This window comes from Engystomops pustulosus, chromosome 9 (assembly GCF_040894005.1).
Source record: "Engystomops pustulosus chromosome 9, aEngPut4.maternal, whole genome shotgun sequence".
Classification (NCBI taxonomy): Eukaryota; Metazoa; Chordata; class Amphibia; order Anura; family Leptodactylidae; genus Engystomops; species Engystomops pustulosus.
In genome coordinates this window covers 6,111,843-6,128,077 of record NC_092419.1, presented here as the reverse complement: position 1 = coordinate 6,128,077, position 16,235 = coordinate 6,111,843, and the positions used below count along the sequence as shown (strand labels likewise).

Below are 16,235 nucleotides of genomic sequence, written 5' to 3'. Positions count from 1 at the left end.
AGTGTAGAAGTACCCCACATGTGCATATAAAATGCTTTATGGTCGCACAGTAGAGGAAAAGAGGGGTGTTTGTCTTTTAGAGGCCAAATTTGCAAGAAATCCTTCACATGTGTCAGGATACATTTGGAGAGCCGTAGTGGTACCAAAGCGGAGGAAAACCCGAAAAGTGACCCTAATTGTTGAATGTACACCCCTTGGGGAATATAGCAAGGTGTAATATGTGGTGTAGTGTAATACACGTCGTGAAATGAGCATTTGAACATACAGGTGGTTTCCAAATACGATGTGCGATGGAGTCCAAGATGGAAATTGCAATTATTTCTGGAACGTTCAGTGCCCGTTATGTGGCGCCCCTTATGAAATAATGGAGGGGTATAGGGAGCAACGTGACCTTCCAGTTGTTAAATTATTCATTTTACTGAATTCACAACAGGTTGGGCGTGAATTGTGAATGTGTTGCGTATAAGGAGGTAGAATAGACCAGGGGACCATCTAAACTTTTGTCACACTTGGAGTTGTCGCAGGTCTCTTAGTAGTATATAGTGTCCATCCTTAGTATATAGTGTCCATCCTTAGTATATAGTGTCCATCCTTAGTATATAGTATCCATCCTAACTCCTCTTTTGGAACAAACTCTTTTCTGAGTCCTTCCTTTAGAAGCAGCAGAATTTACCGTGAAAATGCTGCCCTGACAAAATACATCTAAACCAGAGGTACAGGAGCCCCGTCCTTCTTGTCCCAATATTAGTTTCCTAATATCTTCCTCTTGAAAACGGAGAAATGATACGGCAGGACCTGCATATTGGAACAGCTCGTAAGAGTTGTACAGCGTAATCTGTACAATGTACACGGCCAGCGCTTTTGTACCATATCTTCGTTTTTCGTAGGGAAATTATCGCCAAGTGTTGCTCTTATTCACTCTAGCGATGCCCATTGTGACGAATATTGCTGCTTTTAGCTGGACCAAATCGACCAGCCAATAGCGGCAAACATGGACAGAGGGGGGCAACAAAACCCCTCTGAACCACAAGGCAAAATTGGTGGCTGTCAGGAACAGCCGCCACCCTGCCCCGATCACCGTGTCTACAGACATGGTGATCGGTATTACTGACGTCATAAGTAAATTCGCTGCTATCGGCTCGTCTGAATTGATGAGCCAGTAGCAGCGATAATAAACTGGGGGTGTGTGGGGGGGACGTAACCCTTCTGGTCCATGGGGCAGGATGGATGGCTGTCAGGAACAGCCGCCGTCTTACCCCGATCACTGTGTCTGACCGGTGTTGGCAAGTCACTACCCGCCGCACCGTTCTATTACAACGCGCGTTGGGAATAGGCTATACAATCTTTATTTTTTAAACAATTTAGACAAATAAGGGCTTATTTTTTGCGAGACGCGATGCACTGTAAAAAAAACTTTATTTTAGAGGGTGTTTAGCTTATCGAAGCAATTTTATTAACTTTTTTCGTGTGGAGGAAAATAAAATCATCAATTCTTGTTTTGGATTTTTAGCATTTTTTGGGGGGGGTGTTCGCTGTAGCATAACAATAATATATTATTTTTATTCTACGGATCACTACGATTACGGTGATACCTCATTTATATAGTTTTATTTTTATTTGTCCAATTTTATTGAAGGAAAACTAGAATAGAAAAAATTGCATTTGTTTTAGTATTGCCATCTTTATAGCGGCATAACTATAGTATTTTTTGGTTGACGGAGCTGGTTGTGAGCTTATTTTTTGCGTGACAAGTTGTTCTTTTCAGTGGTATCATTTTGGCGCTTGTAACTTTTTCGGATCACTTTTTAGAACATTTTTTGTAAAGCATTTTGATAAAAAGTTTTAATTTTTGGCAAGTTTTTGGGTTTTTTTTTTTACCACGTTCACCTAGAGGGTCCAATTATGATTAGGATTTATTGTACAGATTGTTACGGACGCGGCGATACCAAATAAGTGGGTTTTTTTTGTGATTTAGTGTATTTTATACTTTATTACATGTGTAAAGGGAAATGTGGTGTTTGGGGGGACTTTCACTTTCTTTTATTATTTATTTTTATTTTAAAAAACCTTTATTTATTTATTTTTCCTTTTTTTACAGTTAATGACATCTAAGCTTGAACAAGTGATCTTCTGATCACTTGTTCAAGCTATTTTACAGGTTACACAGTGCAATACAGATGTATTGCACTGTGTAATGTAAGACACTGAGCATGCTGCGCATGCCCAGTGTCTTACAGCCGGGTCCTGCCAGAAGGCAGGACCCGGCTTCCGGATGAAGATCTCGCAGCCCCGGGCACCGGCAGTCCCGGGGCTGCGATCGGAGCAGCGGACCCCCCCGGTAAGCGCCGCGGGGGGGTCCGATTCCCATCAGATAACATTTAAATGCCTCTGACACGCCGCGGTCAGCGCGACCGCGGCGTGTTAGGGGTTAACACCCGCGATCGGAGAAATCTCCGATCGCGGGTGTTAGAGGCAGGTGTCGGCTATAATATATAGCCGACACCCGCAGCTTCTGGCGCCGGCTCCGTTCAGGAGCCGGCGCCAGAAGCTTGACGTAATAATACTGCATTTTGCGGGAACGCACCTCCCGCCATGCAGTACTATTACGTCAAATGTCGGGAAGGGGTTAAAGGGGATGTATGAATGTAGGTAAACATGGTTCCCGCCTTCCAGAAACAGCAACACTTTTGCCCTTGGCCTGTGCCTGGTATAGCAGAATTATTAATTTGCAATCGAATTGGATTAACCTGGAACGGCATAGACTATGAAGAAGATTAAAAGAAATCTACTACCAGGATCAAGAATCGTAAACCAAGCACACTGACATACTGGTGTGCGCCCCCTCTGGCATGGACATACTGGTCTGTCCACCCTATGGTAGGTTTGAGCCTTTTAGCTTTTTATGCCCTTGTTTTAGTACAATAAATTATGTAAATGAACCTGAGGGGCTCTGGCTTGCATAACTATTAATTGAGCCCAGAGCCCCTTAGGCTCATTTGCATGATTCTTAAAGCCTTTTTTATAAAAACATAAGAAGCTCAAAAGAACACTGGATCCTGCAGGAGGGGGCTCAGAGCTGCATGTAATTGATCTTGGTGGTAGATGTCCTTTAATAGGGTTTTCCCAGACCTATAGGATCTATAAAAAGCCATCAGTAGGAGATGTCCGATGGCCCAACTCCAAGAATCCTTCCGAGTCAAACCCACAATTCCCTGAAATTACTATAAAGAATACCAATTGGTTTACAGTAGCTTATTTTAGTATAAAAAGTAAGAAAAAACACTGCAGCAAAAAAGGTAAAACCTCAAAGACGCGACGGATATATATATATATATAGACCAGCATTGGCCGCTCACCCTATAATATACAAGAACTTTTATTATCTCTGCATTAGAATATAATGTTCCCCTTTCAGCAGCCGCTTCACACTCAGATTTATCAGCGCTTCTATGCAAGTTTTGCAAATTGTGATTATATTTGCGACTATATAAGGTATAGAGGGGCGCGGCCGCCGGTGGAGTGGGCGGGCACAGGGCGGTCCTGCCACGTGACTGCGTACTTTCAAAAAAGGCTTTGCCGCATAGCTACACCAAGTCGGCCACCGGATGCATCGAGAGGTTTATCTGGTGGGACAGGGGTAGGCGTGGCTTTTATTGTATGATAAATTCCATCCCATTTCTATACTTCTTTAAATTGGCCTGTACATGGCATTTTTTTGCACTTTTTACTAATCTTAGATCTGATACAGATCAATACATTTGAACATTTGATACAAAATCGAACCCAGAGGTAAAGAAACCTGTAAGGTTATGTTCACATCTGCATAGGGGCTTTAGTTCCATCATGAAAATGTAGACCTTTGGTCTGGATTGTTTAAGGGGGTTATCACTAATTCATGGAGTGGCACATTGAACACGAGTCCTGCCACTCCATTCAATAGTATGGGAGTGTAGGAAATTGCTGAGCACAGCGCTTGGCTATATCTTATCCAGGGATACCAGAGCGCTTCAACACTCCCATAGTAGTAAATGGAGCGGCAGGATGCAAGATCACCCTATTAGTGAGAACGGAACCTTCTGCTCCCCTAATTGGTTCAGTTCATTATTGTAATTACTGGAGGTCGCAGCGGTCAACAATAAACTGATCGTTGGGGGGGGGGGGGGGTCTCTACCCCTTATACTTTGAATAGGGCATAACATGCAAAATTTTTACAGCCACTTTCTGAAATTGGTCACAGAGGCTCCTAACAAAGCTTCCGATGCGCATGTGAACGTATCCGAATACTGATATAATACTAATAAATGCTACAGAATAATACAAAATAAAACACTGAGATCACAGATCCGTCTCATCCATGGTCCCCGACCTGTTATTATGGAAGAGGGGACACCTAGCCATGTAACTTGTCCATTACAGTCTCTGGTCTCCCTCTGAAGTTCTCCATTCCAGATCATTAACAGAAGGACTGAAGGAAGAAGATCCAGATCTTCCAGTTTGTCTTGATAATGGTTTTAAAGTTCTATATTATCCATTTGCCAATAGGTTGAGTCCAAACCAAAATGAAATTTTCTTGATCTAGAGTCGAGTCTGTACTTTGGTTTCATGCGTGCATAAGAGACCGTCCCCATTTTTTGCAGCTTCGTTACACACAAAGTCAAGTCTTCTCTCGACTTTCTTGGTTCCTCCTCGATAGATCAAACAATACCAGATGGCTCGGACTTCTTCCATCAAATCTCGTTTTACCCCTTCACTAACAAAGATATTAATAAAAGGGTCCAGAGCGCTACTGAGGCTCGTGAGGGCGAAGGAGATCCGATAGGCTGGCCTGACCCGCTTTTCAATCTCGCAGTTGCAGTAGTTAAAGTCACTGACGAATGAACGGATAAAAAGGACCACATGGTAGGGGAGGTAGCAGATGACAAAGATGGTGGTCATGGACAGGATGAGGCCAGTGATTCTCCATTTTTGCTCCTTATCTAGGCTAGAGGTATGATGGATAGCACGGATGATGGAGCAGTAGGAGAACACAAGAAGAATGAGGGGGATAAGGAACACCACGAAGATTCTGAAGTAATTGAGGTGCGCCATCCACTGCTCCATGGGATACTTCTCGTAGCAAAGTTCCACATTTTGGGATGATGTAAACAGATCGTTCCGACTCAAGAAATAAGAGTGGGATCCAAGGATTACAAGCCACAACACCACACAAGTGATCAATGCTTTCTTCATGCTCCGGATAATTCTGGAGCGTATTGGAAAAACGGTGGCGATAAAGCGGTCCGTGGCTATACAGCTGAGGAAGGCGATGGTGGTGTACAGATTGGAATTGAAGAAGAAGCCCACTACCTTACAGGATAGTGTCCCAAAAACCCAATCCTCCTTGGCAGTGTAGACAATCCAGACTGGGAGGGTGAAGATGTACATGAGGTCGGAGGCACAAAGGTTGGCCAGGTAGACTCCCAAAATGTTCTTCCTCTTGATGAGCTGGACAATGACTCCGATAGCCGTGAGGTTACCCAGTAGTCCCACGATAAAGACACTGCTGTAGATGATGGGGAACAGGATAGCTTCATATTTGTCTGGGAACGGGCACGATACAGTCTCGTTACACATCGTCACACAGCAAGGCCTGTGGTGCTGCAGATCCTGGTGAATAATGGCATACAAGATCAGAGCAGTCCCATGTAAACCCCATTGTCTTTGCACACAGATGGTATTTCTATTATATGTATACATACAGACACATACAGACTGTAGAATTCACATTGCCACCTTCCATCCAACAAGAGCACACAAGTTACAAAGCACAAAAGTGACCAGTCACCCATCACCCTGCTCCTGGCACCCAATCTAGGAGACCATTACGGACCGACACAGTAAATGCACCAGTTTAAGATTCTGGATCTTACTTTTGGATAGAACCTTTAATACATCCGTTCACTGCTGATTATTCCTCAATACAAGAACGCTGATCCAGCAATGTCATATTTATCTTGCACTAAGAGGAAAATAATCCTTTCCCTATATTTAGAGATTCCGGAAGATCTGCAATAAAGGGTTCCCTGCTATTTCCCAAGCAAACACTAACAAGAGTCCATTGTGATCGTCTAATCCTCCCGGCTGATAACTCCAGACAGTCTCTACAATGACTTTATTGAAGAGTCTGGATGAGAAGGAGTTAAACAAACACAGGACTCTCCGCTTCATTGGCTCCTAAATTATCTGGATTTTTCCAACCTGAACAGAAAAAGCCCTCAAGTGCCTCATTTCCTCAGTTGCTAAGCCCAGCGCTGCCCTCCGAATGGGAAACCAGGACTGATATTTACTTTAATACCAAGATGACAATGTATTTCTGCAGGACAGATCCAGATCCACAACAGAAAGACGACCACCCCACCAATACATACAAGAACCTTTGTCGACTTTCCTTCTTTAATCCCAAGTTCAGTTTCTAAGTCTAAAGCCGGTTGCCTATGAGGGAGTTTTGTCTGACCGGATCACTCTTGAGGGATTTACCGCAGTGAACCCAGAAATGCTGAACTGAATGCACATTATGAGGTTAGTTCATGGTTTCAAGGGAACCTGTCAGCAGAAATTGACCCAATAAACCACTAGCAGTATGGTGTCATGCAGATTAACACCTTCTACATCTTATCTCTTTCATAGCCAAGTGTAGTGACATCATCCAGAAAATAAACTTTGAAGTTAGATGGAAATTGGTTGTATAAAGTCAGGGACGGACAGAGTTTTCCACAGAAGTCAAGCTCTCCCCTCCCCCCCCCCCCCCCCCAAGACATTCCCTCTACTGTGATTGATGGTCTTGCATTAAGTCACATCAGTAACCGTCCCTCCAGAAGTCTCATACATGATGTCAATCACAGGTGAGGTGGGGAGAGCTTGACTTCAGTGATAAACTCTCCGCCTCCCTGACACTATACAACCAATTTCCATCTCACTTCAATGTTGATTTTCTGGATGATGCCACAACACTGGGTCATGAAATATACATGAAGAGGAAGGTGTTAAGATACTTGTACTGGTTTATTAGGTTGGTTTATGCTGACAGGTTCCCTTTAAAGGAAATCTACCATCAAAATCAAGCATGATAAACCAGGGACACTTAGATCCTCCACCATGACTGTGGTAATCTTCTTATATTTGTTATCTAAAATCAAGAGTGTGCAATTCCCTCAGCACTTCCTCCCACTGATCCTGCACAGTGTAACAGCCTGTGAAGCTGCAGTACTGAGCCCTTCTCACTAGCATACTTTCTAAAGTTGATTTTAGAAGGAAGGAGGCCATGGATAACAAGTATAATATATTACCACAGTCCCGGTGCCTGGATCTATGAGTAATGTCCCTGGATTATCATGATGGATTCTGATGGGAGATTTCCTTTAAGGGTCTAACCTTTCAATAATGTGTATGGAGAGCCTTGGAGGGGGTGAGAGGTCACTTGTTCATGTCTATACCCTCCAGAATTATTGTAGGCTGGTTTGTTACATTTATGCTATGTCTAGGGTTCTGATGGAAGCTCAACCCATTAGAAGGCAGCCGGGTCCACTGGGAAAATTCTGGTATTATGTACATAACCATTGAGTTGCTCTGGAGGGATAAATGAACATGGAGCAGTCCAGGGGTTATAGTAGAGCCCCTCGTCACTGCACTCAGTGCCGTGGGATGGAGGGTCTTTGTGTGGATCTGTAAAGAAGCCGCATTGTGTGTGGTTACAGAGATGGGACGAGACCACAAAGGAACCAAAAAGTGCAATAATGAGACTAAAAAAACTGAAAGGAGACCCAGGGGAGGGTACAAATTCCACTCAGAGGACCCTGATATTATCAGCAATCAATAGTCCACCGGTTGCTGTGACTACCCACCTTCAGGAATTTGGTGACACCACAAAACACAAGTCCCATAGGTTATTAATGGCCATTCAGAATAAATGACTAAAGACTACAGCCGGGTTAACACGGGGCCATCATAAGGTCTCATAATGGTCATATGATTCATATGATAGTAAAAGCAGAGACGCTCAGTAATAGGAGCTGATAAAGTGGGATAATAAAACATTAAACACCATCTTCATTGAAGTTCCCCAATTCCAGCCACAACCCAAACATTGAGTCACCAGACGGAAGCCCTTTCAAGTCTCCACAAGAATAACACATGCAGTTACCTGCCTTGTCCCTGGAATCTCTGCGGTGGCTTTCATGTCACTAAGGTGGGGACACCCAAAGCACAAGACAGAACCTGGGTCTATGGGGCTGTGAAACGCGTGGGTGTAATACAGACCCTGCACCAGGTAACCTGTATATACACCACATTCTATTCACTTTATTATGTCACTTGATTGATCTAGATCCAACTAATTTCTTGAAATACATGATGCAAGTCAGGCCAGGACGTAGAGGGGCAGCTGAGGGTAGAGGGGCAGCTATATCACAGGCGTAAAATACAATAGTAATCAGTCTGATCTAAAGATTGATAACTGTATCTGCTCATAACTAACGTTAAGCAAGTCATTCCAGTTTTCATTTGTTTGAGCTTCGCCAACATTGGCAAAAAATTCAGTTCAGGTCTAAATAATCTAAAATGTTTCAAACGGATGTTGTATCAGTTCTGGAAATTGATACATTATCCTTTCTATATAATAAATAAAAAACCTTACACAAAAAAAAGAGGTTCTATCTTGTTTTATACATTCTTTTACTAATTTTTGAAATTAGGGTTATGATCACTAACCTGATCCAAAGAAAAAAAAGAAAAATTGAGGAGACTAGAGGGGGTTCTACAGCAATTGGATCAACACAAGTCGAAACAAGAACAGTATAGAATATATTCTCTCCGCGCTACTCATAACCGGACCCTCCAGAGTCTCACTATAAAATCTGGAAGTTTCCATATGTATAACGCAAGTGTCTAAAGTGGAAGAGGAACCTTTGGGAACCCCAGGACCCTCTGCAGCGATATCCCTGCCATCATTAATATCCAATCTAATCGGTGCCACTTCTATCCAATCTCATAGGTCCACAGACCCCCCTTCCTATATAATACAGACATCAGCTCATCACTATATGTTCACACTACACGACCCAATAGACACACAAAAAAAAAAACAATATATACACTTATACTGCTCTCGAAGATCCATAATTGTTCCAATTTTTACACCCAATGTCAGAAAACTAATAAAAATAAAGAATGGAACTGTCCGTCTTCCCTACATTCTTTGACTTCTCTTTGGATCCTATGGAATAAAAACCTTCTAAATCCGTGATTTCAGCCTAACATATGTTTTGATATTATCGAGCTTCTAACTATAAATAAAATTTCGTAATCTCCTGATGCAATATATTTTTTCGCACTATACCACCCACCCCTGCATCTTCTGGGGGCTTGCATCCATGCGTCGGGCACACACATGCACACGGCTCCTTACCTGCTGCTCCTGTAGCCCTGGCACAGATCAGCCGCTGCTCCTCTACTGTGTCTGACTCATCCCAGCCTCCTGCTAATAAGCACATAGGGGCCTGTGTAAAGTCTGTCCTGTCACATCCTAGATTAACCCCCTCAAAGCCATTGGCTGCTGCACACAATAGCCGAAGCTGTGACAAGTCCGTGCCAAAAAATGTTAATGCAGACAAGGGTTAAGTTGCATTCTCCTGCATACACAGTGCATTCTGTATACCCTGGGAGGCAAATTTGCGCAGATAAAAGATAATGCATAACTTGAAATATGGGTTTTCAAGCTTTATATAAAACACAACGTAATCGGGGATTCATTAAATATATTATTATGGAATGTTTGTCACTCAGGGCTCCTGGAAAGCTGGGTGACAACCCCTTGATGACGTTCATACTGGTTGTCATCTTTATGGTCCGTGTATATAGATGTCCTGGAGTCATTAGAATCTCAGATCCATTGTGAATCCTCCGCTACGCCGTGTGCTGAAGCTGGCATGTCACTGGCATCATGCCACATCTCCATCACCAGCTGCCGCACATGGAGCGCCCTCCTGCAGCTCACTGTACGACAATATGGAGGCTTTTCAAGTATCTAAAATTGTCATTTTTAGGCAATTATTAAATTGTTTGGAATCTTATGTTCCTAAATCTCAAATCTGCAAAGTCTCCCATAGAAGCTTCTATCCCACATCTGCGCACCTCATCAGCATATGCCAGGACCTCAAAGTATGAGGCACAGCGTCACAAAAACTGCAGATAAATGCAGACACTGTATTCAGCCTAATAATTTCCTTGACAGATCTAGTGGTGTAGGAAATTCTTAAAAATCAACTTGAAATAGAAAGCAGAAATAGACTCTGGGGGGTCAAGATCTAAACCTACAACTACAGCAGCTACATCAGTGGTTCTCAACCTGGGAGTCACCCAACAACCGTTTCACAGGGGTTTACCCAAGACCATCGGAAATGGGGTTTTTAGATGGTCAGAAATATGTTTTCGATGGCCCCTCATCCTCATAGACTGTAAGCTCTTGTGTCACCCCCTCATCCTCATAGACTGTAAGCTCTTGTGTCACCCCCTCATCCTCATAGACTGTAAGCTCTTGTGTCACCCCCTCATCCTCATAGACTGTAAGCTCTTGTGTCACCCCCTCATCCTCATAGACTGTAAGCTCTTGTGTCACCCCCTCATCCTCATAGACTGTAAGCTCTTGTGTCACCCCCTCATCCTCATAGACTGTAAGCTCTTGTGCCCCCCCTCATCCTCATAGACTGTAAGCTCTTGTGCCCCCCCTCATCCTCATAGACTGTAAGCTCTTGTGCCCCCCTCATCCTCATAGACTGTAAGCTCTTGTGCCCCCCTCATCCTCATAGACTGTAAGCTCTTGTGTCACCCCCTCATCCTCCTAGACTGTAAGCTCTTGTGTCACCCCCTCATCCTCATAGATTGTAAGCTCTTGTGCCCCCCCTCATCCTCCTAGACTGTAAGCTCTTGTGTCACCCCCTCATCCTCATAGATTGTAAGCTCTTGTGCCCCCCCTCATCCTCATAGACTGTAAGCTCTTGTGTCACCCCCTCATCCTCATAGACTGTAAGCTCTTGTGTCCCCCTCATCCTCATAGACTGTAAGCTCTTGTGTCCCCCCTCATCCTCATAGACTGTAAGCTCTTGTGTCCACCCTCATCCTCATAGACTGTAAGCTCTTGTGTCCCCCTCATCCTCAGACTGTAAGCTCTTGTGTCCCCCTCATCCTCATAGACTGTAAGCTCTTGTGTCCCCCCCTCATCCTCATAGACTGTAAGCTCTTGTGTCACCCCTCATCCTCATAGACTGTAAGTTCTTGTGTCACCCCCTCATCCTCATAGACTGTAAGCTCTTGTGTCCCCCTCATCCTCATAGACTGTAAGCTCTTGTGTCCCCCTCATCCTCATAGACTGTAAGCTCTTGTGTCCCCCCTCATCCTCATAGACTGTAAGCTCTTGTGTCCACCCTCATCCTCATAGACTGTAAGCTCTTGTGTCACCCCTCATCCTCATAGACTGTAAGCTCTTGTGTCACCCTCATCCTCATAGACTGTAAGCCCTTGTGTCACCCCCTCATAGACTGTAAGCTCTTGTGATCAGGATCCTCTCTCCTATTGTTCCATATGAATGTTTGTACTGTGTAATATAATGTTACATTTGTATACGTCCCCCTATGATTTGTACAGCGCTGTGGAATATGATGGCACCATTTAAACAAAGATGATTATTCTTATTCTTTTCTTGACTTAGTGCTGTGTGACCCGGCAGATATTAGGTGCCAGAAAAAAACAGGCAGATTGACCCGAATAGGATCTGGTAAGAATTAGGACAATCTGGGGAATACATTTGCGCTGAATAAACAGAAACTTAAATTATGTGCAAATTTCCAGATTACAAACTCGTAGACAAATTGTGATGAGATAAAACATTCGGTGCGATTCTGCTTTGTAATGTAATGACGTCACATTAGTCTGATAATCACCGGGACCTACAGGGAGAGGTCACTATATGCAGATTGGACTTTTACCCAAATTAAGATGTTTGTCTTTGTCAGAAAACCCAAATATTTGTGATGCACTTATAGGACATGGTCCGGGACGGACGTGAGTGACCTCCAGTCCTGTATGGCTGCTATACATGTATAATGTATATATATCGGGGGCTGTATAGTCATTTAGGAGGGCGGCTGAGCTCCTCCATGCAGGTGGGGTCCTTCCTGCCCTGACAATGGGGACACTTATTACTTGTCATTCTCACACCCCTTCACAAGTGTCTGTAATGTTGGCACAAGGCAGGAAGCGTCTGCCAGATTAAATTAGCTCCTGCGGAGAACCATTATAATTATTACCTTCACCAACATAATATACAATATACAGAGCTCAGCGCTGCTCATACACAGGGGACTAGTATATAGATGGATGTATACACTGCTCAGGGGGTCACAGACATACAACTTATAGGGGTTCCAGGCTTCTACCCCCCAGGACATAGAGGCAGATACATCCAGTGTCACATGAACATTTAGGTGCCTAATGGGGCAAATCAATGTTTTTTTCTCCATTCCCAAAAAAACTTTTATTGCAAATGTTTATTCCTAAAAACAGCTACCCAGATCATTCAGCAACCAAATACCACCCCCATATAATGTCCACTACTTCTATAGACACTGCCATACGTTCTCCCATACAGCACAGCAACTTATTCTCCCCATACTCCCCTACAGCAGGGAATAGGGTCAGGGGGTTGTACAGCAAGTAACTGATATTGTTTATGTAACAAAAAGTTACAAAAGTTTCAAAGATACAGTATTTTTTGTATCAATTCATAGTTTTCTAGATACATTCTTGCTGTCATTTTATAGGAAGCTTCAAAGTTTACTTCCTGTGGATAAAAAACAATCCCTTTGTGACATCACATGACCAGGGATATAATGAGCCGTGCACCTGTGTGACATCACATGACCAGGGATATAATGAGCCGTGCACCTGTGTGACATCACATGACCAGGGATACAATGAGCCGTGCACCTGTGTGACATCACATGACCAGGGATACAATGAGCCGTGCACCTGTGTGACATCACATGACCAGGGATACAATGAGCCGTGCACCTGTGTGACATCACACAACCAGGGATATAACGAGCCGTGCACCTGTGTGACATCACATGACCAGAGATATATGAGCCGTGCACCTGTGTGACATCACATGACCAGGAATCCGTTTTTAACCCACAGGAAAAGCAAATCACGCAGTAAACAATGAAGCTTCCTATAGAAAGGCAGCAAGCAGAGATCTAGAAAACCGTGAGGAATTGATACAGCAATTATATTGGAAAAATTGTACAAATTCTCTATTACACAATTTACAGACAACCCCTTTCACCTTTGAGAAACACCTTTGGGCTTGAATTGCTGCGATAATAAAGGATATTTGCGCCGTCTATATATCAGCGCTTCAGCTTACTTCTATATGTGGGATAAACTAATGATCGATCGTCCCCCTTTTTCCATAGTTTTAGCTTTTATTTCCGGCCGGTGTGTAGATAACAGAACGATAAACTATCCTATTGCTGCCGGTTATCTGGGGTGCAGGCAGCTTGGGGAAACGCCAATATTGCCACAGCCACATACTGTGCAGATAACCTATTTACATAGCAGCGTGTACAGAACACTACAGATACATCTACAATTACTAAGTATCACGTGGCGGTCGAAAACAGACAGAATAAAATATAAACGTGACATATTGCAAAAACGCGATTGCTGCGTCGTCGTTCATATACATCAAGAATCTACAAATAAAGATACAAAAATAAATAAATACAAACAACAAATAAAATGGAAAATTCATATAATCCAAGGTGCATGTTATAGAGCATGCAGAGATATATACGTGTGACATGCTGGGAGGATGGCACATGGAGAGGATTTGGGCAGCAGCTCGGGGTGACATCACCCTTGTGTATTATAAGGGCACCATCATGCTTTTCCTTTCCTGTAGTAGACACGACAATGTGGTCAAGAAGCAGTTTCTTCATAGCCCATGAATAAGAGAAGAAACTGGAGACTATCCAGGAGTTACAGAACCGGAATTCTAGTAAAAATGGTCAGGACAGGGATAATTTTGGTGCCTTGTGCGGTAACTTATGCTACTGACCCCCACCCTACTACCACCCGTAAAATAAAACAGGACTGAGCCGACCATGTAAGTGGTCTGAGTAGGATGGTAATAGCCATAATCCCTCTTGATAGGCAGATCTTCAAATCCAACATGGCGGACCTTCCTTTTCCCAGATATCTTCCTGTACATGGGGCGGTCCGCTGGTCCGGCTGTCAATCACTTGATGCGAACAGAACCATTAATAGTGATTGATATGATCGATAAAAGTGTATTGTCTGACAACTAGGAAACTTGGCAAAATGTTTCACTGTTGCTACAACCCCCCGAAAACCCTCGTTATCCATTGGTCAGACTAATCCCGCTCACAATGTAATGTCGATACATAGTAACCAAGTTACTATACATATGTATGTATCCTATCTATACATAGTTGCCAACTGTCCCTTGGAGGGAGTCATCCGGAGAGATATTGGAATTTGCCACGCGATGATATCCAATCTTCCCATGTGCATGGTAAAAGGGAAGCAGGGACAGAATCCCCCACACACAGTTGCTCATGGTCAGAAAATTTAGCGACACCCCAGAGAGATTTGGGGAGCAGCCGATTATCCCAGACGTCCAGGAAACAAGGAGAGAGAATTAAGAGGCTAAACAGTCTAATAGTCTAGTGTACAGAACTCCAGATTAGGGGGGGCTCCAAGATTATTTTTAGGGGGTCTTGTATCCGTTGGCTAAACGAGCGAATTCTCTAGTCTGTGGGAGCATCACAGGGCCAGACGTTACAATGAGCCCCTTCCCAATAATAGTTTTACTTGTTTATTGCGGCTCTGTAAAAACAATGGAGTTAATTGCGTCAAAAACACAGCAGGACCCATTGTAATCCTGGATGTGATGAAAGATCAGAGGTCCTGGTTCTGTCTTCTCCATATTGTCCTCCTGACAGGCAGATATTTCGGAATCATTGTGCGATTCCCACACCTCCCTGCCCCCTGCTCTGCCCATTGTCTACATGGAGGGTAATTATCATTGTGCCTGCAGAAACCCCCCAGGCTACGGCTTCTTTATCTTCTTGTCTGAATAAGTTGTCTCTTTCGAAACTTTCCAAAGTGTTAATGGGTTAATGGTTGGAGGCCAATTACTGATTGTCTCCTAACATGGGCCTGAAAAGAGCACCTATAGGTATTTACATGACCTCATAGATTGTGGGCTCCTGTATATATATGTCGTCAGATGATTGGGTACATTTTGGGACTGTGAACATGGTTGGATAGGAGATAACTTATTCCTATGGAAAAGTATTGGAATTGTGGGTCATGTTGAGGATAATAAGGATCAAGGTCTACAACTTCACTGACTGCTTATAGGTGAAGCTATGATTATGGCTCCCTCTGCTGGGCACAAAAAACAATACATTGTCTGCAATCGTAGGAGATGTAGGGATGATAACGTTCTGACGATTGTGCGCTGGATTATTCCTGCTCTTTGAGTGGATCCTACAGTTTTCAGCTGTGTAAGCCGTAGGGTTAGGGTTACATACAAATTCAACTTAAGAACAAACCTATGGAACCTATGGTGTACGTAACCCGGGGACTGCCTATATATGTTCTTATTTTTGTCAGAATTTGGATAAAATATTACAGGATGTAGAAGTCACGTACAGCCAAGGTTCCGGGTTCTGGCTCGTGTGGTTAATGGATCCAGAATTTTGTCATTTCTATTTTGGAGCCGTGGAATTACAAGAGCAGAGATCCTATGTACACTAACACACAGTGGTGAAGTTCAGGGTTTATGGCAATCCTAAAAATATCCCAAAATTCTACTTGTCCATCACTGTTCAGTACCATATAATGCTTGTACTGCGCATGCACCATGTATGCAGGGGTTACAAGGCACCACCCGATCAGACGGTGGGGAGTATCCCTGCACATTCATCTTTTTCCTGTTAATGGGGAATAACCGGAACCCATTTGACCCCTTGTTGCAAAAGGTCAGGTCTTTGGTAGAATCGCACGTATACAGAACTCCCCAATGTTCTGTATGAATAGAAGCAACACTTGGGCTCTCGCTCTTACACAGCTCAGGATTCCAACAACTCCCCATGTTATTGCGGGAAGACTCCTGC

General features: G+C 43.5%; 2 protein-coding genes across 3 annotated transcripts in view; both read right to left on the bottom strand.

The window, feature by feature from the left end:
• The window catches only part of LOC140076819 (G-protein coupled receptor 4-like), a 52,201-nt gene that overhangs the window by 9,001 nt on the left and 26,965 nt on the right, over positions 1–16,235 (bottom strand). The gene's annotated exons all lie outside the window — the stretch shown is intronic.
• LOC140076818 (G-protein coupled receptor 4-like) overlaps positions 4,179–16,235 on the bottom strand; it is a 39,989-nt gene continuing 27,932 nt past the window's right edge. The window contains exon 3 of the mRNA XM_072123554.1: positions 4,179–5,646. Within this exon, the coding sequence (XP_071979655.1) occupies positions 4,576–5,646 (1,071 nt within the window). The 3' untranslated portion in view covers positions 4,179–4,575. The remainder of the gene's footprint in view (positions 5,647–16,235) is intronic.